At 42.8% G+C, this 26065-nt stretch overlaps 1 protein-coding gene across 2 annotated transcripts; it reads left to right on the forward strand.

Moving 5' to 3' along the window:
- Positions 1-2346: 2346 nt before the first annotated feature.
- SERTM1 (serine rich and transmembrane domain containing 1) lies at positions 2347-17625 on the forward strand. Of its 2 annotated transcripts, XM_059466225.1 has the most exons (3): positions 2347-2585; positions 10305-10397; positions 15013-17625. In XM_059466225.1, exon 3 carries the CDS (start codon positions 15197-15199, stop codon positions 15518-15520), a length of 324 nt encoding a protein of 107 aa, XP_059322208.1. In that variant the 5' UTR covers positions 2347-2585; positions 10305-10397; positions 15013-15196; the 3' UTR covers positions 15521-17625. The 2 variants fall into 2 exon arrangements, with proteins under 2 accessions (XP_059322208.1, XP_059322209.1); XM_059466226.1 differs by lacking the exon at positions 2347-2585 and having other exon boundaries at positions 10179-10397.
- The last annotated feature ends 8440 nt before the right edge of the window (positions 17626-26065 follow it).

The following is a 26065-nucleotide window of genomic DNA, read 5'->3' on the forward strand; positions in this document are numbered from 1 at the left end:
AGTTTGTTTCCTTTAGAAAGCACCGTTTGTTTTTTTTTCTGGCCAGTCCTAGCAACAGCATGTCTGTCTTAGCAGCCACTTCAGCTCTGTTGCATTTGCCTTTCCTTCTATTCATCTTCCTGCTTGACCTTGGGAAAATTCTTTCTGCTTGTCCCAGGTTGCAATTCCACTGCTGGAATAATTGAGCTATAACAGAAACCCTTCCATTGACTGCTTTCCCATTTTCAAGATTCAAACATTTTGCTTTACTGCTTTTGGTTCTCTTATCTCCTTAGAATTTTGTACCTGGGAACTTATCTATATGCAAAATCAATGTTGAGAGCTCCAATGCACCATCTGTCTCTGTTTATACCCAGTGACATCCCAGACACAGGGCTTGTACAAAAGACTCTACCTCTAGTCTGAGTATACAAATAAAAAAGGATATAGCAATTTCTCTGCATTGTTTGAAATGGTTCCAGCAGGATTCCACCTCTAATCTAACCACTGCCAGTCCTGTAGTAGGTGTCTACAACATTTCTTTCCCCACAGTTTCAACAGGCTTTGTTTCCTGTTCCTACAGAAGTTTATGCAATCAGCAAGTTCACTGTCAAATGTGCCCCTTTCTGCAGTGGCTGCAAGTTGAAGTGAGCCAGTGGTCTGCTTCCAGGCTAGGAATATCATGGCACTAACTGATACTGTATTCTTTTTCTGTTCATATGCCATGCATGTGGCTTTCCACTCTGAAAAGTCAAAACTAAAAAAAATCCACCCCACAAAAACCCGCAAAAACCTTGATTTCCTTTTTCATAGGTGAAATATGGAGCATTTTTGCCATTTGAAAGTCAAACCTGTCTCTTATATGCCACTGCATTCACTGGTTGTTATCAAGGAGAAATAAGGCTCATTCTTGGGATTTATTTTTCCTTTAAGTTTTGTCTTTTTCCTATTTATTCACGTCTTGTTCCTCCAAGGCTGACTGTTTCATGACATTCCAAGTTACTCTTCTACAGAAACTGTGTATACTGTATCAAAGAAAGCACCTCTCACAGAAGTGCCTCTGCAGCACATTATGGACTGCACATCTCCCTAAGAGCAATTTAAAATTAAGAACATCCTTTTCCAACATCCTTTCAGAACTGCACACGGACATTAGCCAGACACAAGACTGAGCTGCACAGTGTGCATCTGCTCTTCACAGTGCTCATCACTGATGTCTAACACACAGTAAAGTCATTTGGCCAAATAAGCATGGATGAGACAAGTGTACCAGAAGCCAGATGAACCTTTCCTTCCTCAGTGTCCATGGAAGGAAATGTGTCTGATCCAGCCAACATTTTCTCAAAATTTCATTCCAGAGCATGTGATATCTGTAGGTAAGTCGTTCTTACTGAACTAGGGAAGCCGGGTTTTGTTCTCATTTACACTACCTTATTATCTCAGTTGATCTTAGCACAACCATTAATTCACTCCAGTGTACATGATGTCAAAGTATTCCTGAAGGTCTCAGCAGCAAGCCGAAAACCTGGCAGAATTTTCAAAAGTCATCTGCAAGTTTTCACTTTCCAGGTAACCTCTTTTCTGACCCACTCCTTTGCTAGGTCCAGTTCCCTTTATGGTGCCACTATCTGACCCCCTCTGCAGACGCTCTGCTCCGAAGGATCTCGCATTTCCCACGGGCAGCTCTGCACGGTGGAATACGGACTTAACATGGAGGGTTTTGGGTTTGTGGTTTGGGGTTTTTTGGGGTTTTTTTTGTTTGTTTGTTTGGTTTTGTTTTAGTTTTTGTTTTTTAAGGGACCAGCCCCGGCCCGTTTCAGGGATGTACTCTGTGGACAGCCGCGGCACGGTAAGAGCCGGGTGTCGATGCAGGTTTGTACGATGCCCGGGGCCTTCCATCCCCTAACGCCGGTGAGGTGCGGGGTTCGCCCCACTTCCAGCGGAGCGCAGCGCCGCACCCAGGCTCCCGCACAGCCCCAGCCCCGCTCCCAGCACGGCCCGCCCCGTCCGGGCGCTGCGGCGGGCCGGGGGCGGCGGGGACGGGCGAGGGGCGGGCCGGGGGCGGTGCCGCCTCCGGGACCGCGCGGGACGGCAGCGGGAGCCGGAGCCGGGGCCGGGGCTGGAGCCGCGCAGGGGAGCGGGGAGCGAGGAACGGGGAGCGGAGCTGCCCGAGCGGGGCGGCTGCGGGCGGGAAGGGGCCGCGCTGCCTCTGCGCCCGAGCCGGAGCATCCCAAGCCGGAGCATCCCGGCGGCGTCAGCCGTCTACTTTTCGAGGGAGGTCGACACTCCTGCCCCTGCCCTCACCGGTGCGCGTTGTTCGCGCTCTCGGTGCCCGCGGAGCCTCGGCGAGCCCGGCTGCCCGGCTCTGTGGCTCGCACGTTCCCGCGGCGCCGGGGCCGCTCGCTGCCGCTGTTCGGCGCCGAGGGTGCCGCGCCGGCTGAGGCGGGTCCCGGCGGGTCCCCGGCGGGTTTGGGAGGCTGCTGTGCGCCCTGGAACAGCTCCCGCCGCGCCTCGCCCGTGCTGCTGCTCCGAGGGAGCATCTCTAGCGGCTTGCCTGTCCTGTGCTGTAACCAAGGGCATTTGATTTTCTCAAGCGTTTAACCGAGGTATGTGTTTTGTGGCCTGCGCTTGATCGTTCACAAACGCCTTTTGGAAAGAACCTGTATTTAGCCTAACTCACTTCGTGGGTTGGCGAGTGCTTGAATTGAACGAACGCTTCTTGGGTTTGGAGAAATTGCTTTCGGCGGAGGCAAAAAAGGGGAACGCTCTGGGAGAGCGCGGTGACAGCGCGGGGCTGCACAGCTTCTGGAAGGAGGGATGCGGAGAGAAGGGAGGCACGGGCTGGTTTCTTTTGCTGAAAGATGCTGCAGCCCAGGGGTGTGATAGCGCAGACCATTGGGTCATCACTGTGCAAGCAAATTCTTGGCTCAGCGGGCATAAGCACGGGCTGCCACCCGTGTGCTCTTTCACAATGCTTGCAGAAAGATGACGGGGAAAGCATTGCTCCCTCTGCAAATAAATTGTAACACGCTTATCCAATGTAGTGGGAGAAGAGCTGAGCTTAGCACAGCCTGGAAAAAAACGCAGGATGGATGCACAAAAATATGCCCTTTGCAAGCATTTTATGTCTGCCTGAAAGCTGCAGGCTGTTTCAACATCATCTTGCTAGATGCAATAAAGTTTGGAACAGAAATCAAGTGATGCAAACTCTTCCTAGCCTTGCAAATACTAAACAGTTAAAGGCAAATTGTGAAAATAGTGCTAAAGGGCTGAGAATTTGCCATGATGATTAACATTTATATAAGCAAAGACAATTAGGAATGCATACTAGCTATTATTTAATTAATGCTCAGCTAATTGTAGCAGAATGGGAGCAAGATGAATAGGAGAAATGTATAAAATCTGGACCATATAAGATGCATATAGTGCTGGCAGTTTTATTATGATAAGGGATCCATCTGGCATGTCATGTCTGTTTCCTTGTGCTTTTTACAGTCATTTTGAACCCACTCTAACTTTCCTGTGCCTGAACAGACTGAAACAAAAGGCAACCTGAAACCAGCTGCCTTCTCTCTGCTATTATGCCTAGAAGGGCTTGTTCCCCTTAGGGATGGTTGCTGGTTGTAGCTGTGTACTGGCAGCTTTCCTTTCCCACCTCTTCCTCAGACTGGGTCACCCCTATCACCCCAGGTGGGGAAAGAAAAGGCAGGCATGTCCCCCCTGCCTCCCTCTTGTTTCCCCAGCTTTCCTGTGCTCTGCTACACAGGCTGGCCTGCCTGCAGGCTGCTGCTTGCTATATCCAGTACTTGTGCTTTGCTGTCAACAGGATATATGCTGCAGGACCTGGAACTGCTGGGGAAGGGGTCTTGGGCTATTTCAGCATCCAGGTCTAATCTAGTACTATCACCGTGTATGTATGGATGTGAATTTATTTGGCATAGGAAGTTATTCTTGCGGGCATTTTGCTAAGCTTTTCAGATGTAAAAGGCTGAACTGGGATAACTCGCCTCTGCCAAGTGTCCTTGCTCATAATTGGGTCTTACTGGTGCAGTGCAAATTGTAAATTGCATTCTGTAAATTCACTATCAGAGGCAGGAAGCAACAGAGCCTTTCCTTCTTGCACCCCATCTACACAGAAGCAGAAGAGGAATTATCTCAACAACAAGAGTACATTCAGAAGTTGCTGGAAAATCTGATGTTTCTGATAGGTCCGAGACTTGGAACCTAAATACTAAAAAGTCAATATATTTTCACCTCTACCTCCTGCACTCTTTTGCAAGCAGTCCTCCCTCTATGTCTTCATGACTGCGGTTGCCTCCTTTTCCTGGCTTGCGCAGAGGAAATCCTGTTACGACAGAGTCAATCCATGGCGCTGCTGCAAAACCCACCTCTTAGCCTGCATCTCCCCTCTTTGGCAGCCCTTCTGCTGCTCCCTCTTTCTCCCTGCATCTGACATGAAAGTCTGAGGCTTCAAGTGTTCTTGACAGTTGCCCTGTACATGAGGTACCAAGTCTCCTGTTTTCCCAGGATGTAGCCCTGGGCTTTGATCAGCCTGTGCTCTCAGCATCTTTCTCCCTCAAGCCATCATCTCTGCATTTCTCCCAGGTCCTCCTTGTGCTTACTTGTAACTTCATATAGGCACTTTGTCCATCATTCCTTTAATTTCCTTGAAATGTCCCAGTACATTTGCTTTGGTTTGATGCCTTCAGCAGCCGTCTGGTGAGATGCTAAGACAAGCCTTCACCCAGTCTGTCATCATCCCTGCCACTGGAATTACACTTGCTCTGGACTGGAGCACGACAGTGTCCTCTAAAGCTAGGCCATCTGAGAGGCAGTTGTTGAACAGATCACTCTATCTAGCACCAGCAGAAACTCTCCTTCCATAGCCTACATTATCCTGACTTGCTCTTTTTGGCATTTCAGGAGCAACCCTGCCCCCTTATGCTTGCACAGCACAGCGTGGCTCACTGCAGCTCCCTTTGCAATCACGTTGACTCTTTGCCTGAGTCCTTGCAGGCTGTTTTGCAAACAGGACTATATGTGAATATTAGGCACACAAATATGCCATGGTTTCTTCATCAGGGGAGGGCATGTATGCAGCCTGTGTCAGTAAAATAAGGAATGGTGAGGATAGGGATCTTCTGCTACAGCAGTGAGGGGAAACAGAGAATCAAAGGAGAAGCGTGTTTTCTTACTTTTCTTAGTAAAGCACAAGGTACCCAAGTCAGGAAGCAGAGTTACAGTGAATGGAGTTACTGTGATAGCACATCTGTGCCTAAAACTCCCTTGACATTTTAATGTACAAACATTTAAGTGTAGTTGATAGTGAATCTGCACTTTTTTTGAGAGGAAAAAAAAAACCTGAAAATGATGCATTAACAGAAATTTCTGTTGAACCAAGTGTAAAAAATTGTGTCCTAGCTTTATATTGTGACAAAGTTCCTAAGAAGGTTGAAATGAAATCTGCTTGACATTTTTGGGTGTGATATGGATTTATAAAATTTGTGATTTATGAAATGTGTGATTTATACCTGTTGTTTTTATAAAATATATTGAAATCAGCATATCAGCTGAATTTTGCAATAGGAAGGTGTTTTCCTATTGTTCCAGACTCTACCTCCTGTGTCACATCTTTGCTAGTTAAGGACCAATAACCCCCTTGACTAGCAAAGTTCACTTTGCTTTTACTGTTCAGCAAAGCTCCTTGCTGTAGTCTGCCCAGAATTCCCTTGAGACAGGAGTGGATGTTCCCACATGGAGAGTGGGAGATGAGGGCTCTCAGGTACGTTCGTGTGTGCAGCCACAGCATCGGCATCGGGCAGGAGGATGTGCTGCAGCACTGGCAGAGACAAAGAGAGCTTAAGTCCATTCAGTTCCAGATCTAGCCACACTTTGTCCTAAAACTGCATTCCTTGTAGATTAAGGGGATGGGTATGATACTTTCGAGGGGTTTTCCCCTTCTACCTGGAGGTGAACCTGAGGGTCTAAGCACTGCAAGTTTTTAGTTTCACACATGAGTGTAATGGAAAATGAAAGCAAGCTCTGATAACAAGGACTGCTTGCCCTGGAGCTTGCTGTTTTATCTGGTATGATATATTTGGTATGATATATCTGGTTTTGGTATTGTCATGGTTTGACCCGGAAACAGGACTTCTGGGATGCTGTAGATAGGGCCAGTGACTGCTCAGATTTGAATATTGCCATCTGGCCCAACCACTGGGCATTGGATCCACCTCTGAGAACACAGGGTAAAAGCAGGGCTCTCCCCCTGGCAGTTTCTCTTTGGATTTCCGGCGGGAAGGAGTTGGGTCTCTCTCCCCCGGCCCAGTTGCTGGCTGGGCGGGGGGAGGGGAAAAGCCATGCGGCCCGGCCTGGGAGAGGTAGGCCTGGCCCCCCCCAAGGGTGGAAGGAAGAAGTAAAGAAATGCTGGGAAGCAATGGGCAGCCTGTTCCCCCACCTTGGAGACAGACAGAGAGAGAGTGCAGCCTGTGTTTGTGGCCGTTACCTTGAAATTTAGTAAACATGTGCTGGCAGCAGGCAGCCCGGCTGAGGAGATGGGGGGGGGGGGGGGGTGCAGCCAGGAGTCCAGCCGCTTGGAGGAGTTTTTAACCCTTCTTGGACAATGAAAACCTTACAGAACATTAACCCTTCCTAGACGAGTGATGAAGGTCTGGACCAGAGAGAGAGAGAGTGAGAGATGTTGGAAGAATGGAGAAGATGGAGTGGCATTTTATGCTCGACTCTTTTGTGTAGCCATGGACAGAGCCATGTTTCCATGTGATACAGAGACTGAGTCCAGGGGGAGAAATGTCCCAGAGCCAAAGAAGATTCAGTGTGGGTACCCCTCGGCCCCAGGGGGTATATAAAATATGGGGGGGGACAGATGTCCCAAAGGTGAGACACTGTGCTTTTCTGGAACTGGACAAAGCATCCTTAAAAAGACAACCCTGGAAGCAGCCCTGATTCTTGTTCGGTGGTGAGAGCACCGGAACAAGGACGGAAAAGGCCACCACGACACACGGAAGGACTCCCTCTCCTCCTGAGGAACTGAAAGTTGAGCATTCTAAAGGGGCGGTGCTGGACCCAGAATTGGTGATTTTGGAAGACGTATTGTATTGGGAATTTATGGGGGAGGAGGAGGAGAGTGTTTTTGTGAGGTTTTCATTTTCCTTGTGTTTTCTTTTCTTTGGTGTGTAGTTTAGTAATTGTTTTTGTAGTTTAGTTAATAAATTTTTCTTTTTTTCAAGTGGGAGCCTGCTTTGTTTATTCCTGGTCAAAATCTCACAGCAGACACCAGAGAAAGTGTATTTTCGTGGGGGCATTTGGCCTTGTGCCAGTGTCTAAACTTTGACAGGTATGAATAAGCAATGTGCAGGAGTTGAAGTACTGGCCCATGAGAAGTGTGGTGGTTTCAGGAAGAGCGAAGACAGTGCCCAGCCCTCCACTGCATTGCCACTTGGCCTCAGTTGTGGAGTCCAGTGCTGCTCTGCCTGTGTCAAATGAAAGAGGTGGTTATTGGGAGCCCATGTGGAGAGTCACGTGTGAAGTGGCAAAGCTTAATTAACTTTTGTTTGTTCTGAGATTAATTACATCACTGCTATGCCACACAGACGTATGCTGGATGGAGTCTCCTGAGAGGCTTAGGAGGTGGTGGGATGCTCCACACAGCCTTCGGAAAGAAGGGGTAGTAGGAATGGGAGGCTCAACCACTAAAGAAGGCAACAAGGCAGAAGCAGTTGAAATACTTTCATGTACTTGTTCCACTGAGGAAAATGGGTTTTAATGGAATTTTCATTTCTCATTAAGCAGCCATTCCACACTACACTAAATTTTCTTCCAAAAAACTTGCAAATCAGATGTTGCAAGAAATCAAACAATAAATTATTACACAAAATGCAGAAGTTAAGGATTCCTGACACCTGCTGGTTTCTCCTCTTCCCTGGCTAACCTTGCCCTGGACCTCCTTTCCAGCCTGGCACCTGGGATCTGCCACTTTGACAGTGACACCTTAGTGGCTGTTTTTGACTGTAGAAGTCAATTACCAAGATTTAAAGCTGTTATGAGCAACCAAATGGCTGTGTGAACCTACATGTCTTCTCTGCCTGATCACCCACTGTCATTAAACTTCAGGAGCTCGAATCTTTTTGATGTTTCTGCCTGGGTTGAATTTGGCTGAGAGTGGCAACAAAAGTTATTCAGAGTGGCAATAAGGGGCATAGGTTCGGGACTGGATACCAAGAAATCAAATATGACCCATCCTTAGGGTCAGCAAAAAGTAGGCTGTTGAGTTTTGGGTGGGTTTTTTTCAGCAACCTCTATTTTTCCACAGGAAATTTTCAAAAGACAAATAAATATTTTTAACCAACCAGCACAGGAAGGAGATTGATTTCCTTGGTGACTGTATCCTTTGGGTGAGATTCAGACTGATAGTCTCATAGGAGGCTAGACTAGTAGGGCCCCCTTTCTCTCTATCAGGTCTCAGAGGCACAGCAGTGAGACTCCTTACCCCTCTCCACACCCTGAGAGATACAGGGAACAGACAGATCCCTACTCCTTGCATGTCTTACTAGCACAGTGTATGAATACACTGTTTGGGCCAAATCCTTCTATAGGCTACTACTACACCTGAACAAGTAAAAATAGCTGTGAGGGGCATTAGAGTGGTGCAAGAGGATGAAAGACTGTGGAATAAAACTGTGTATGGCAAGAGGTCTTCTGAAGATAAGCGTATTGATGTTCTGGTCCAAGTATTTCTCTGTTCTTCAAAGATAATTAAAAGTTCTGCCCTCCCCACCTCACTGTGTACACCTGCCATTTGAATATGAATGTCGGCACTTAGGAAGCATCGAGGAAGCCTTGTATTTTTCACTTCGTGTTTAATCAGCCCAAGATTTGGTAGGCTCTGGTCCCCTTGCCTTGCTGAGATTGTGGCACTGTTGTATTGAATGAGGGGCTAAGTGGGCTAAAGCAGGGCTCTGTGTATCTGGGGGGAGATGGACTAACAAAGATTCACCCAAGAAAAAGGAGCAAAATACTTTGTATTTGCTTTGATTGAAGATACAGAGCTCAATGCCTCTTTCCCCGAGGAAAGAAGGAGAGGGGAGGAAAAGGATCTCTGCTACAAGCAGACAAAGCTGAGGGGTATAGGGTAGAGCTCTTGGCCATGTGAGGCGTATTTGCCAGAGAAAATGCATACAGGGGCTGCTGTACCCCCTCTCCATCCTGCACCACACCTGCCTCAGCCTCAGAAGCAGTTCTGGGCGAGGTGACAGGGGTGCACACTCTCACATCCAGTGCATATCCTGGGTCCATCTCTGGGGCAGCTGACTTTGGGGTTCACCTACAGCCTCCTACCTCTCCTTCACAAAGAGATGGTCAGGAAGCTGTCTGACTCCCTTTGGTGGAACATTAGTATAGTCAGTGTTATCAAAACATTTGGATTTCAACAATACTGTCTTTTAACAGCTGCACTAGACAATTTTCTTTATTGAACTTAGAGAGGCTTAAAGCAGAAGTGATTCAGTGACTGAAGGGATGAAAGCAGCACAGCAATGCATCAACATCCATCCCCAGAGATCTGCTTCTCTAACACAGTCAAACCAAATTGCTGAAGGGGCAGAGCTCTAAGATGTACAATGATTGTGAAAGTGTCTTTTGTCTCCCAGAGGGGAAAATCTGTTTGAGAGTGGCCCTCTTTTGCTTTAATCTGTATCATTTCTTCATACATAAGAAATTTAATTTACTTTATTAAAAACAATTCAGGGGCTATGTTTTAATTTTAGGTTTTGAATGCATGTAGCACACAAAATTCTTCTAGCTATTAATGTGCACATAACATATTCAGTTTGGATATTTCAAGTATGTGAAAATTTAAACTGTAGATAGTCAGAAATAAAGAGGATGAATAAATAATAGTGTGTAATCCAAAAGACCTGATTCCTGGCAGGAGTCTTCAGGGTATAATGTGAAATGAATTGGAGAGCAGATACAGTGCTCTAGTACTTAAAAATGTGCCAGAGGACAAATGTCTGTCTTGGTCCTTCAGCACACTGCAAAACAAGAGTAAGGTGTTATCAAAGCCTGTCTGTAAAACAGAGTTCTGGATCATGGTTTTGATGCTGTACATGCCGTGCTGTAACAGGGCCACAGAAGGATGTTGTTAGCAGGAATAAAACACAAGCCAGGGTTCCAGTTGATTGGGCTTTTTTTCCCCTGAAATTTCTGCCAGTAAGAGCAGTCAAAATTCAGCACCTGTCCTTCCTTTATTTTATTATTATTGTTGGAGTTATTACTATAGACTTCCACTTTTATTTGCTTTTTTATAGGGGCTTTTTTCACCCTTTAGATTTGGGTGTGAACACCTACCACATCCTCTGCATTGGACATTTAGCGTCAATTTCCATATCTTCTTCCTGCTTGTAAGTATTTTATTCTTTCTCCTTGCTCATTTTTATTTTACGTTTAAAGACTAGATTTAACTCACAGGTTCTGGGTCTGATCCCAGGTCACAATGTTTTTGATTTACATTGATACAAATGACTCTATAATCCGCAGATCCATGGGAAATGTAAATTAGAGAATCGTTGGAGCCTATCTGAATTAATCTGAGTATCCTTATGGCTCAGAGGGTTTCCTTTTTACAGACCCACACAAACCCCCAAACAAAATATAACTTGATTTTAACCTGCAACCAAGCCATCTGGACACTTGTCCTCTTAGATTTTCAAAGACATAAATTTAAATCATATTAAATCATAATAAAAAATGAAATTAGATAATAAATTAAAAGGAAAACTTTGCTTGTGGCAGGAAATAGTTTTTCTTTTCCTTCTGTGCTCTATTTTATTGAGTCAGTTGGCAATTGATCCTGTTTCCCAGGCAGAGTGGAAAAGGGATTCTCTGCTCCTGGAAGGTCCATCTGTAATGGAAAAAGGAAGCATCCTACTTACTTGTGGTCTTTAATTGCCAAAGGCATGCATCCGAGAAGAAGTATTAAGGATCATATTCTTGTTAAACTGCAAGCTAGAAGTCACTCTTTGCCTTTCCTACCTACATTTTCAATGGAATAAAATGTTGCTCACATCTTTTTTCCTGTCTAGAGCTACTATCTTATTTAGTTGCATGATGTTAAACTGCTACACTTTTCCAGTCTAGAGCATATTGCCTTTCAAGGCTGAAGTGCTCCTGGTACATAAAATTCATTCAGCCCTTTAGTATGAGCATGCAAACATATTTTTATTGGCATTAAATATTTAGCGTTACATGTTTGCTGGAAGGGAAATATTGGCAACCTAGGAAGGAAATAAATGTAGAAAACAAGTGTGGGAAGATGAAAGAATTAAACCAAGAGCTCCCTGGCCTTCATACATATATCAATCTAGTGAAGACTTTCTGCCAGCTTTTGGGACCACTCACTGTGATAGCAGAACTTGGGGAGGAGCAACACATCTTTAGGGATGAGTAACTCTTGGAACTGGCATCACCATATCACCTGGGAACCTGCACAATCTTCCTCCTGCTCTTCCTGCCCTGCTACAGCATATTGAAGTTTGGCCAGACAAGGGACCTCTCTGTTGTAGCTGTGCTAAAGGCAAATTAAGATCTCATCTGTTAGGAGATGTTTACCGTAAGGGCTTTCTAGGATACCTTCTACCTGTAAAGAAACAGTTCATAGGAGATTGTGACAAAAGTGTTAGTTTATGTAATACACAAACTTTGATTTTCTTTGATGTCAATTTGTCTCTCTGCTTTTGAAGACACTGAAACGTTTTGAAGACAGTGAAACAACCAAGATATTTCTCAGCTTGTAGTCACGAAAATACAGGAAGAGCCAAGAAAATGAAGTGCTTTACTGTGGCTGATAAACTCACAAGAAATTGAGTCTACCAGACCTATCTTTGCTGCCTGTCCCTCAGTTTTTAGGGTTTCAGTGGTGTGAGTGCAGGCCATTAAATTACATCTGACTGAGCCTGGAGAAGTAGAGTTGTTGCATCAAGATATATGAAGAAATACAATACAGACAGTAAAGCATTTACAACATTGGGATGATGAAAAATCTCTGTTCATGCCATCCTGCAGTGTTGCCATCTCATTTAATATTGACTTTAGTCTGAACTGGGAGATGGCTACTGTCTTAGCAATGCTAAAGATTAAATTACATATGTTACATATAATTTGGCACTCAGGGCATATGCTAATTGTGAGACCTCTGCTCCTGACCACAATTACATTTCCTTACAAAATGGATTTTCCAGCAGGTCCCATCAGATATGCAGTAGTGCCAAGCTTTGGCATGGCTGCTTAGGCATGGCACTGCTGGAACCTGCACAGTGATACACTGTGATGACTTGCCTGATCCCTCACTTGCTCAGTCTGCCCATCTTCTGGTGAATGCCACCTTGCCCATCTCCTACTTACTACAGGATAAAAGGAAATATGAAAAACTCCAGCTGAGCCTGCCTACAGTATCTGCCAAGTTGGCTTACCCCTGGAGTAAGAGTGGTTGTCCTCACCTGTGAGAGGTATTTATACCAAGGATGTGAATGAAGAAACAATGCTGGGAGAATATAGCTAACTAGGGGCTCTGGTTGAAAAGTCAGGATGTACATATGACACCATGTATCTAGGAGAGCCTTTCCTTTTCTGCCAGTGCTCATATTTGAAGACCAGAGTGGCAGAACAAGGTTTTGCTCTCTTGTATATCTAAAACCAGCAGACTGTAGAGGTAGAGTCTGTGCCTTCTTGGACCTTACTGAAATGTGTGAATCTTCTTAGCAGATTGTCCATCAGAGCAGCAAGGCTGTTTAACAAAGGAGCAATAGCAGCAGGAAATCTCAGCCACAGTCAGAAAGGCAGAGTATGATCTGGGGCCTTCAGCAGTGAGGCTGCACTGGAGGACTCAGGGAGCCTCCTCACGTCACACAGCCCTGTCCTGGCATTGCAGAGGTGCCTCTCTGACAAAGCAATCCAGATCGAGCTACACCACAAAACCTGAGTCCCCCTGCAGACAGTTCTGCTGTCCCAGCAGTTTTCAAGAGTGGTTAATTGGGAAGATGCCTCCTGTCAGACAGAGTTCTCCATCTGCAGTCATTCAGGAGCAATACTTGCAATTCATTCTTTGCCTTAAACTAACTCAACTTTCCAAAAACAGATGAGGGAAAGGCAGGGACGACTACAGAATGTGAAAACTTTGCCTCCATGGTTTGTTTCCTGGGTCAGTTTACAGCTCTCAGAAAGACAACAGGTTTATTGCAGTTTACCAGCTTTGCCATTATGCTTTGATGTCGTGGCAAAATTCCCAATCATTTTTGGGGACTAGGTGTGGGCTAAATCTTATGATGTTGTTGTATTTAGTTTTCAGAAATGCAAAAAAAAAAACCTAATTAACAAGAAAGTGAATTTGCCATCTGACTCTCTAGGGGTTTTTTCTTCAGGAGGATCAGGGCAAGAGAGACAGACAGTTCATGGCACTTACCTTCTTCTCTCAGCAGAAGCAGGAACCTGAGCTGACGTAGTGGCTGTGGTGCACTGAATAAAAGTACTCATGGCTTCATTTGGAATCAGAGTTTACATCAGTACAAAACACTCATTTACAAATAGCCTGGGTGATGTTTTAAGACCTATAAAAGCTCTTATTCAGCAAAACACATCTCTACTTAACTGAAGTTTTGATTAGTCCTATTTAATACTATAAATTTTCCACTGACTTCAAAAAAAGTTCCTAAAAATGCCGAAGTTATTACTTGTACCAGGGTCAAGTGCTAGTAGTAAAAGCAGAATGTAGCAAATTTCAAATTTGTGAGAAATTTAAAGGCTTTCAACTTCTGCCATGTTAAAGAATTCATGTGAAGTAATTCCTTAAATTATTATAGAGCAATTCAATTAATAACGGATCTAATTTTCATTATGACACGTAATTAAGAATAAACATCTTCTACATCAAAGCCTATCTTTTAAAAAGGATAAATTAGCTATAACACACTTAACTATTTCCAGAACATGAAATGAACACATATTGTTCCATTAGTTAATTTTATATCACCAAATTAAAGGCAGTTCAAAAGGAGTTTAATCTCATAAGGATCTCTCTTTGTTCAGTCTGTTGTGACTTATTTCAGGAGGTACAACAAATACGGTTTCCTATGGGGCTAAATACTATTAGGGTGATAAAGTGGTTTTAGTTTAGTATATTTTATGCATCACTATGAGTTATAGACCATAATGGTAAGAATATTTTTATCTGGTATTTGCAGATGCAATTTTGCACTCCTGTGTATCTTGCAGGCTGATGGGATGCCTGATTGAAACCACCAAAAGCTCCACTATAAAACAGCAAACACAATAAATAAACAATAAAACTACATCTGGAATGTAACCTTTTTTCCATAACCCTTAGATAGTCCTGTCATGCTTGCTGGGCTGGCAGGGCTGCCCATTCCTTGGGATTTTGCTTGGAGGGGTCAGAAGCTGCGTCACTCCACTGAAACATGCCTGCCGTTGATATCGCAATGGCAGAATTACAGCAAGATACATTTTCATGTTTGAACCCATTCAAAACATTTAATAAATACAGCAAGAGAGCAAGTCTGGCAGATTTTCTAATTCTGGGTACCTTTGGCAAGACACTGTGGAGTAAGTAGGTAAAATGGATTAATTGTCAACTGTGATGTTGAGTGGCTTTGCTCATCTAGGTTGAGAAGCTGAAGTCTTGAGAGGGAGTTTTATTACTTGACTAGATTTTTTATCACAAGATAAATTGGATTCCAGTACCTCTGTCCCATATAAAGTACATTTTTGACTGTGCTCTTCTGCAATTAAAAAACTCATGGTTGGAAAGAGTCAATCCATTAGAATTCAGTAGGATTTCTCCTAATCCCTGCATTTTGAAAAATTGAGATATAGAGATAATTGCTAATTAATTCTTTAAGAATTGCATCTTCGAGCTAAGAAATGTAACTCTTAAGACCTAAATTATATCAGGTGCACATTATCTGCTAGTAAATTAACCTTGCTTCTTTTTTTTCCCCCTTGCAGTTCTGAAGGATAAAATCTTAAATTGTCCTGGGCTTGAGCAGTAAAGGATAAATTCATTCACTGGCTGACTTGCCATCTCACCGTTGTGATGGAAAAATGTTCACTTAAAATAAACCCTTTTCATGCCACTAAAACTGCCTTCAAATACAAGATCTGTTGTGATTTTTAAAACACAAACCCAGTAATGTCAGAACCCGACCCTTCATCTGGATTTGTGGGAAACATGGAAAATGGGACTTTTCTGGAGCTGTATCCCACATCCCTTTCAACTTCAGTGGATTCATCGCCTGGCCGTTTATCCAACGTCTATGTCTATGTTTCTATATTCCTTAGTCTCTTAGCTTTTCTCCTTTTGCTACTGATCATTGCACTCCAGAGGCTGAAAAACATAATTTCTTCCAGTTCCTCCTACCCTGAGTACAACAGTGATGCTGGAAGTTCGTTCACTAATTTAGAGGTTTGCAGTATTTCTTCCCAGCGCTCTGCTCTCTCAAACCTTTCTTCATGAAAACAAATGAAAGGAAACACATGGGGAATGGAAGAGCTTTGTTTTCTTTCTTGGGGAGGTAGTGCATGTAACATTTGCCTTAGAAGACTATTATCAAGAGGTGTTTTTAAAAGTTTCCTTATTTTTTTTTTCCTCTCCTTTTCTAGTTTTCATTTCTTCTTTAACTAATTTTAATTTTGGACAATGGATAATGAATGATACCTGATCGTAATTTCTTGCCTGTAATAGTGATGCTGTCTCTTTCTCACGCATAGACGGTGTTCCTGCCAAATAGTAATACACTTCTAACCGGATGTGTTATTTTTCTGCTTTAATTGTGACCCCTTCCCTGGTCTTGTGTCAGCAATATGCTGACTGTTTTTCTTTTCCTTTTTTAATTATATAAGGACTTCTGGATGAAATCCCTATTGCAAAAGTACAAAAAAACTGCATAAATGATAAATACTGGGACAATTTAAAGTTGTTGATATTGTTTCCCTATTTTAGTTTTCACATATTTTTCAGTGTCTATTGATGTTTATAAAACACAACTAATTCTTGAAGAATGTTGCTTTTGTTTATTTGTACTCCCAACTCATTCTGTATAAAGTCTGTATTTCAGTTTTTGAGTCTCTTTGGTTAACTTAGTAAAGCGACTACGATAACGATGCTCACGGTTGAATGTGTGGAGATATTTTTGGACCTTGTTGCATCTCATTATCTTATTTGCCTAATAACATGTTCCTCCAGGGGGCAGCTTTTGCTGCTGAATCATAAATACCACGCAACTCCTTTTCATTCTTCACCAATACTACAGCTTATTCTTACTAGATACCAGGACAAAGTAGGGGTTTCTTGTAAAAGACCTGCATTTACCAAATACAGGTACCAAGTGAGGAGCTCCTAAACTGTCCTTTAAGGATATGATGTTTGTACTCACGTGAGCAGGGCCAGCAGAGACAGAAATTGCTTGTGCTGATGAGGAGTTTCTGGGCCAGCCTTTGTCCTGGGATTTCAGAAATGTGCAGTGGGTGGAGGGGGGCACACAGGGATCTGCACAATGGCCAGGAAGATCTGAGCTCTGACCTGCAGGAAATGCAAGGTGCACCTGCAGAGGGTAGGAAGGGATGGGCAGGACAAATGGCAGTGGCTCTGCCACTTTTCCCCATCAGAATAAGGGAAGGCCAGCTGGAGGGGAAGAGAAATGGATTCACTATCTCACTCCTCTTTGTCATGTAATTTTCTGGGTTATCATTTCCCCTGCTCAAAGTGTAACATGTCACTCCATTTCTGCAGTAAAATAATGAGCAGCTTTGTGAACTGGATCCTGTGGTCAGCTGGGCTTTAAATGAAGCCAAACATTCAAATTTATGATTTCAAGTGCCAAGTGTGACTAGAACTGCAACCCCAGACTGGTGCAATGCCTTGTTGTCCTTACTGCACTGTGTGAGGACAGCCCTGTCCTGCCACCCAAGCCCATGCAAATTTTGTTCTCATGGCTGGATCCAAGTCACTGGAGAGACCTAAGAAAGGTATGGCATTGTCACTGACATAACACAGGTGTAACTCTGGGAGATGGGGTTATCTCAGCGGGAGCAGCTGCCCTCCCCTCACATGGCACCACTGCCCAGCAGGCCAAAGGGTTAGGGAACACTTCCCAAACACATTTATACCTCTTGCCAAGCTGTCCATGCATTTGTAAACAAGACAGACTCTGCCATTGACTACAAAGGCTTTAAAATACAAATTTGGAAAATCTGGTGTAAATATAATCATTAGAAAGGCAGCTGTTGTTGCCAAACAATACAGATGATGCTGGAATTGGTGTTTTCAGATTTTAAAAGTAGACATGCAGCATGGTAAGTGGTAATGACTTATGGTGGTGATTAGTTCCTTACAGAGGCCAAAGAACTTGCTGACTAATAAAGAATGTAAACCTGCAGATTCCCTGAGCCAAACTGATTTGATGGATATATTTACAGCTTGGAATATTCTGTTCATCTAGACAAAAGTTTCTTGTATGTCACTTTTCACTGTATTTGACAATTGGCCTTGAAAACAGAGGTAGTCGTTTAAAAGGGATCAGAAAACATTACTTCTCTTCTGAAAGCTCTTTGAAATCCCAAACCTGTTACAGAATGCATTTGTATGTTCACTGGCAGATAGAAATAAACAAGCTGTAAATCAACTGTTTGACTATCTTCCCTTACTGACAAAGCTGTAAATTTGTTGCTTCCTTTGCTGCAAATGGAGGAATTTAATCAAAACCAGAGATGAGACCACAGGTCAATATGGGTGTTTGTTCCCAGCAGTGTGTTTATACTTGCAGATATAGAGACATTTAATATTAAAATATAAACTGTTGAAATCCCATCGTTCTGTGTTCAGTGAGCTGTTGTCAAACTTCACCAGAACAGAAAGTATTTTTCCAACTGCAGAAAATAGCTACGATAACTGAAACCACACATTTGATTTTGCTTTGTAGTTTACTAGATGCTATTAACTTTTTTTCCACTCTGCAGTGACATACAGGACTGTATAGTCATCATGATCTCAGCTGAGTTGCATCTGTTCTCTTCAGGACAGATTTGAATAGAAACAAGTAGGTTCCAACAAAATAGCATCAGGAGAAGCCACAGGCAAAAAGCACAATGGCATTCTTGGGGATTGTTAAGCACCAGTTCTTCAAGAAAAAAAGAAAAGAGGAAGAAGAAAAGAAATCCACATGAGAATCTGAGACTAAGTTAACCTGAGAACACTGGAACAGGCTTCCTAGGGAGGTGGTGGATATCCCAAACCTGTCAGTGTTTAAAAAGCACTTGGACAATGCTGTTATCAATATGCTTTAGATTTTGGTCAGCCCCAGAGTGGTCAGACAGTTATACTAGATGATCACTGTAGATATCTTCCAGCTGCAAATATTCTCCTACTCTATTCCAACTAGAGTTACAGGGATATTTTTTGCTGTGTCCAGTTCTGCGTTCCCAGTAGAAGAGAGAGAGATGTGGAGATACTGCACTGAGCCCAGCTCAGAGCTACTGAGATGATTAAGGGGCTGGAGCATCTCTCGCATGAGGAGAGGCTGAGAGAGCTGGGACTGTTTAGTTTATAGAAGGCTCTGAATGATCTCATCAGTGTATATAAATACCTTATGGAAAGAAGGAAGAAGAGGGAGCTGGGGCCTTCCCAGTGGTGCCCACAACAGGACAAGAGGCCAAACTGAAACACATGAAATTCCACAAGAAAATAGATTACTGAGGGGGTAGTCAAACACTGGCACAGATTGTCCAGAGAGGCTGTGGTGCTTTGGTGTGTTGACTTGCTTGCGGCTGACCCTGCTTTGGGCAAGAGGACTGGATCCAACAATCCTCAGGCAGCCTCCTTCATGTCAGTGCAAAAACTCAGAGGCTTGCTGCCTCCTCCTGATGTGTTTTCTCATCCCTGGAGCTGAGTAAGCAGTATCTTTACTGGGAGGTAATTAGTTCAACAATTTGTTGCTGAAGAGCTGCTCAGCTCCTCCTCCTCCCTGCAGCCAAATACTTTTCCAGCTTCTCCACTGCCTTTTTGTGGTGTGGGTTCACATTTCACAGTCAGCTTTTTCCTTGAGCTGTTTTCAGTTGTTACTGAGCCCTCTAACTCAAACACTGCCATTAACTTTGTTATGATATGACTCCAAGACTGCACGGCATCAGGTAGTTGCAAAATATACCTCTAAATCTATAGAAAAAGAATATAAATAAAACAAGGATGAGGAAAGAACTGAAGGAGTTTCTGGAAAATGCAGAAAAGTTATTTTGCTTTAGTTTACCAAATAAGGTCCATTCAAGCATATATAATCAGAGTACCTGCTGAAATATGTAGCAGCCTCTTCATCTGAGACTCTCTTGCACTGTTTGTCACCTTAGCCCTACTGTCAAGTTAACCCATTATATTTATCTGCCCTGAAGATTACCACATTATTCCCATCCTGAAACACTGTCATGCTTTTCACTTAGAGACCCTTCAGCTCTGTGGAGAGTTTATTCCACTGAAATTATTTTCAGTGTTCAGCCCTTCTCTGCCAGCTCACCTGAAAGGTTTGTCTCTGTAAGCTGAAAGTCTTGTCTGGGTTTCCAACAAAAGTCTTTTAGCCTGGGAGCAAGTGTTACTCCTCTTCTGTGCAGCTGGTTTGCCTTCTCCTTGCTGTTTGACCCCATGGTACTCCAGCAAGGCTGAATCTCCAAGGAACATCATGTCCCACTGTACTTGAGCTTTTTCCCTTCAGCGTTTTTGATTTTTTGGTGAGAGCCCTAGCAAGGACACCTCCGTGGGAAGATTATTTACGAGCTCCATGTACCTCCCATTCTTCTTGCTAGTCCTGTTTGTGCTGCATCTGCTCCGGCTGTCCAAGGAGACCCGGTGAGTTCCAGCCCGGCTGCTCCTCCCGGCTCAGGGACCCCTCCGCATCCCCTGCCCTCCACAGGCTCCCAACACAAGGGCCCCGCTCTGTGGCTGCAGCGGACAATTACATGCCCCCAATGCAGGGTGCAAAAGTAGCCTGAAGGAGCCCTTTTTCTTTCTTTCTTTCTTTTTTTTTTTTTTTTTTTCCTCTCTCCAAGAAAAGTGGGCTTGCTTGCCTGGAGCAGCCCTCAAGCTGCTTTACACCTCAGTGCTGGGGGCAGTTTGATGTGCCAGCGGGACACAGCTCTGTGCTCGCACCACTGCCCCACAAAGCTCCTGCCTCGCTCACACCACCCAAACTGTCCAAGAGGGGCTTGGCTAAGGTCACTTTCCTGATGCCAGATATAGATGTTCTCCCAGCTCCTCCCAGCACTGTGCTTTGGAGATAAAAGCAGCATCGACCTCCTGTGCACCCCTTTCCAAGGGCAGGTAAGCCATTAGTGTAATCATGATAATCACCATGCAGGTGACATCAAGACCAAGGTGAGTTGAGCTATTTTTCACTTCTGTTTTCTTTGTTTTAGATCAGGGAGAGATGATCACCCTCTAAAAGTCTGAAAAAGACTGGTGGCTCATAGGCTATCAGTGTTTATAGAATCTCCAGGTGCTTTCTGAAAATTGGACTGGCTCCTTGGCACAGTTTAACTTCACCTTCTGTCTCTCATAGACAGCAGCAGAGTGGCTGCATTTGTTTGAGCTCCAAAAGATGCAGTTTTAAAACAATAAATGTCTTTAAACAGCTTCAGTTTAAAAAATCAGAAGCAGAAAATTAAACTTTTAAAAAGTATAATCTAATGTATAGCTTTTTACAAACAAAGTTAGAATTTTTCCTTTGCAATTTTTTTTTTGCCAAAATATCTATTTCTAAAGAGAAAAGCTATATGATTACATTGTAAAAAATGGAGCATTTTATACCAGCTGTGCTGGCATAATTTTTGCCCACAGATTTTTCTAGGTAAGACATTCTACTGTCTTAGGGGACAAAAAATTACTCTATCCAAATATTTCTCTCCTCAATAAACAAGTATTGGTGTCTGCCATGGCATTTTTTTTGCCACACATATTTACTTATGACGCTGCACTTCTAACTCTGAATGCTGATCTGGTCATGTAGACCTGGTCCCAGAGTACAGTTACATCTCTCTTTTTTGTTTGTTTGTTTGTTACAGAGTATTATTGATTAAATATAAGATGGAGACTAAGCTTCTAATTAATGAATTGTGCCCTCACTGTTCCTTCAGCACAGACATCAGTTTGTTGTTTGTTTTAGAATATTAGCCAAAACCCTTAAATCATTTGTGTGGCTTTTTCTTGAGCTTGGGCTCAGCAGTTGCTGACAGGTAAGAAATTGGTGTAAAGGACACATTTATGATGGAGATTCCCTGTGTAGTTCATTCAAGGCAAATCCTGCTCCAGCTCCCTGGATGCTCTTCACAAACTGTTCTTTACATGTCCGGAGAGGGTTTTTCAATGAGAAATGCCTCTATCCTCACATTTAATTTTTGCATGGTAGTGTAACATTGCTGGAAAACCCATAGGAGTGTACCCAGTTTCCACAGTAAGAAGTCTGAAGAACGAGTAATGCACATTTTCAGTAGTTTCTTTAAAAGAGGAGCTGCTTCATGGTTTTCAGTTTCCATTCATGCTTTGAGGTTGGTTTTATTCAGAAGTTAACTTCTGAGTGAACATGTCACTGTATTTCTGCAGGAATAATTTTCCTTCACTAACTTTTCTATATTTGAGAACCTCGCAAATACACTATTTCAGACTATAGTCCTATGTTATATTCCTGAAGAAATGCCTAAATTTGCCATTTCAGCCATCACTATGACAACAAGTGCCTGTAGGGGAAAAGGGCAACCCTAATATCTGCTCCTAACAATGAGTGAAAGGCTGAGCTAGATCCACCAGACAATTCCAGGTGGTCCAGATTTCATGGTGTTTGTTGTTAGATACTATCAGTCCTGCTGATGTCAAGTGAGGGGCAAGTCTGAGCTTCACAGTGGGTAAAGTGAGATCCTGTGGTCCCATCCTGCCCTGGAAAGGGTATTGAGTACACAGATTCCCTCCCACATTGCCACATGCTCCCTCTTCATCTGCTCTTTCACAGGCTGGTGGGCCAGGGAGGATCTGGAAGGACCATGCCCAGATAAATCTGTACATTGAGAAGGGACCCTGCAGCCCTATGCTACACAAAAAAAAAAAAAAAAAAACCAACTTTCAGAAAAAAACTTCTTGATAAAAGTTTTAGAAATTTATTACAAAACATTGCAGTTAATTTTGAAAGTAAAGAAGATTATGCTGACAGATTTATAATTGCTTAGATCTACTGAGAATTCAGAACTAAGCATGTTATTTAACCAAAGGCACTTTCTAGTGTCTAACTCATGAGTATTCATTCAGTGGAAACGGAGCATGCTGTGATGAAAAAAAAATTCATATACTGTAACTTGAACTTTGGCAAGATCAAAAGCAATTAGTTGGGTACTGGAAATCAGAGTGCTTTCAGCTGAAGTGGAAGGGAAGGCAGCAAAAAAAAAAAAAAACCTGCGTGATTTTACATTACAGAAAATTATCGTTTTAATGCTGGATTATAATGCTGTACTAAAAGGGTTGTTGCAGAGGAAAAATGAAAGTGGTAAAATCAGGAAGACAGACCAACCTTTGCTCAGCTTGGGTGCTCCTATCCTTTGTCATCTGGATTTGTTCAGTGGTTATCAAAAAAGCAGAACTCTGCTGTTGCTCCCTCCAGCACCTTGGTCCATCTGAGTAGCTGTCCTCCTAAAGCAATGCTGCTGGGATGGTCCTCTGGGATGCTCTTTGCTTTCCTTCCCCAAAGATGGATCCCAGCAGAGGGAAACATGAAGAGCAAAAACCAATAAAGTTTTGAGGAGAACAGAATTGGATATAGAAATAAATAGGTATACAAATAAATAAACAGAATAAGCAAAAGGAGTTGAAAATTGTGTAGGTCGAACTGAACTGAATTTGCACCTCTTCTGTCTTTCTATCTTAGGGAAAAAGAAAGCTTGCAGAAAACAGGAGGAAAAAAAAAAAGTTATGCTTTGAGGCAAACCACCCACCAATTGCTTCCTATTTACAACTAGAAACCCATCATGCAAATCAGATAAATGGAAGAGTAATCAGGAAAATGGATATGATTAAATGTTTGGGGAGCATGGTATTTTCTCTGCCCATGTGTGTTCAGCTGCTGCAGGAAATGCGCCAGAGAGGATGGAGAAACAGAGCCATCTCTGCAGACAAGGGATAATGGGCAGGTGGACTCTGCCTTTGGTGACGCTGGGATCCATGAGCTCTGAGGGGAGTTTGAGCAAGCAGGATCTGCTCCTTCTCTGTTTCCACATGCACCCCCTCCAGACAGCCTCAGGGACTGTCCTGGCATCCTCACCTGCCCAGGGCCAGTTGGTACCATCCACTGCCCTCCCTCTCCCCAGCAGCCAGGGTGCTGAAGGAGCTGCTGGAGACAGTGTGACTCCTGCGAACATCTGCTCACTGACCAGCTATAAATGCCTTAGGACAGCTTCGTGGGCACCTGAACTAGTTATATAACCCTTTTCTTGCCTGGAAGGAAAGCAAAAAAAGGGGTTTATATCACTCACTTGTGTCTGAAATGCTGACTTGTGTTAGACTGGAAATGTCTGCTGCTACGAGGGCTGTGGCAAAGAGAATAAAGAAACAGGAGGAGAATGAGAGTAAAGCAGAGTACAGAAGTGAGGGACTGACTTTGCTGTACATCATCCTCAAAGATCACAGGATTTACAGTGAAGAAACCCAATTGTTTCCCCCAGTCTTTCTACTACTCCATTAAATCTAAAGACAACTTAAAATTTCAATGCTTAAAACAATGCAGCGGCTTGGAAATCAGGGTAGGAACCATGGTTTTTAGCAGAAAAAAAGATACCTGTCCTGTTTCTGAAACAAATAATGTGCAGGCACTGGGCAGTGATCCTACTGGAATTAGCCTCCAAACAGCCAAATCTGCAGCAGAGTCCTGTGCAGATATTTCCTGCCTTCTCTGCTCACTGCAAAACACAGGTCACAGTTTACTGTAATGAGCTTGACGTATTTCTGTCAAAATTATTTGAATTAAATGAACACCATTATTAGTTGAAATGTTTTTACATTTTGGAAACTAGCACTGTTCTCAGATTGTTTTGCACTATATTTAAAGGTGACTCAGACATATCTATTTTAAAGTGAAGTATTGAAAGCATGTCTCTAAAGATTAAATGAAACAATCTTGGTTAACCTGTTTAAACAATCCCATTTAAAAAGGAGATTTTAAATTATTTTTTCAAAGACAGAATATTTTTTTGTGAAGAAAATTTACTTCAAATAGAAGTTATTAGTTGAAATGTTTTATTACAACATTTTGGAAACAAGCACTGTTCTCAGATTGTTTTGGACTATATTTAAAGGTGACTCAGACATATCTATTTTAAAATTGAGTACTCAAAGCATGTCTCAATAGATTAAATGAAACAATCTTGGTTAACCTTGTTAAACAATCCTGTTTAAAAAGTAGATTTTAAATTATTTTTTCAAAAACAGAATAATTTTTTGTGAAGAAAATTTACTTCAAATAGACCTGTGATTAATTTTTTTTCAATTATTTCATCAATGAAGGGGGAAAAAAAAGTCATTTATTTATAAAACCTTAATCAAATTTTTCTTTATGACTAGATCCTAATGCATGTTTGCACACAGACCTCCTGTTGACCTCCTTGGAAGTTACGCATCCAAAGGGAATGCAGAACCAGACTCAGCAGACAAAATTAGTGATTTTCTAATTGCTCTAATTGCTGTTTAATTTTTCCGCTGTTTAGAGACCAAGTTACTGACTTTTAAAGGGAAAAAGAAATATATGCTGGAATGAGAATGAAATCAGACAAGAAAAATAGCTAACATTATATTAGAGCTCCAGAAACAGAGCAATTGGTAAATGTGAATGTTTTCATTTGAGTTACAAATACCACCGATTGCCATTTCCGTTGCCACTTCTACTAATTTGTATTCAGAAAACCACATCTCTGAAAATGTGTAAAACATCTGCTTTGAGAAACTGAGAGTCAGGAGCTGAACTGTGTGCACTGCCATACAGAGACCCTCAGAGTGATGCAGAGGAAGAATAGATAATTTCCAGTATGGGAGAGGTATTGGTGAGCTGTCCACAGGATGGATCTAATCATATTATACATTAATTCAGCCTCCATTGTGGGGGGAAAGAGGGGACTCAAAAACATCAGCAATGATGTTGGGTTTTATTCAGGTGAAACATTACAGTGACTTCAGCTGCCTCCCTTTGCATGGAGGTCCTTCAGGAAATACCCCATTTTCCTATTTTCTTTGGATTTTCCTAGTTCCTTTGTTTTTCCTGAAATTATTACCTGTCCTATGTATATGCTACTTTATGCTAAGCCTAGAAAACTTCTGCAATAAAAACTGCAGTGGAACAGTTGGCTGATTTGACAGCAGTAATACACGGCCTATCCCCTCTCTGCTTATCTTTACCAATACCCTTTACTGAGCAGTACTGACCGTAGCATGCAACACAGGCCTTCTGCTGATAATCTGTAACATCTGCTTTAGATCAAAGGGGGAGTGAAAAATATTCCTTGCAAGCAGACTCTGCTCATCTTGGTTGTCTGTAGCAAATTTCAAATGGAGCTGGTGCATAAAAAAACCACGGTTGACAAAGGGTATTTTTAGCTACATACCTCTCATCTGGATATCAACATACAGAGGCTCATTTGGGTTTTGAATTTCTATCAGCAATTATTCTCCAAGCATCTCCTGAGTCCTGGAAAATTCAGTGAGCCTACCTGATGAGCATGCAATGGGAAAGTCTCTACAGTTAAATCAAGAAATGCTGTAAATACCATTTTGGGCAGTATGTTTGATAGGTTAGATCAGTTAGTTACAACCTTTAAAGGTGGTGCTGCCACAGTTCTGAGCCCTTTTATCAAAATGCCCTTACCACTATTACATACTCTATTGCCATTGACTGGGACTATTTAATTTCTTCAGTTTGGTATTAATTTGTTTTAAAGATAAGTTGACAGACAGATAGACAGATATATAGATAGACAGACAGACAGACAGACA

The sequence above is a fragment of the Ammospiza nelsoni genome, chromosome 2 (genome assembly GCF_027579445.1).
Source record: "Ammospiza nelsoni isolate bAmmNel1 chromosome 2, bAmmNel1.pri, whole genome shotgun sequence".
NCBI classification, from domain to species: domain Eukaryota; kingdom Metazoa; phylum Chordata; class Aves; order Passeriformes; family Passerellidae; genus Ammospiza; species Ammospiza nelsoni.

What these genes read in the sequence shown, in the direction of transcription:
- SERTM1 (XM_059466225.1), top strand. Translation starts at nt 15,197, where the DNA reads ATGTCAGAACCCGACCCTTCATCTGGATTTGTGGGAAACATGGAAAAT.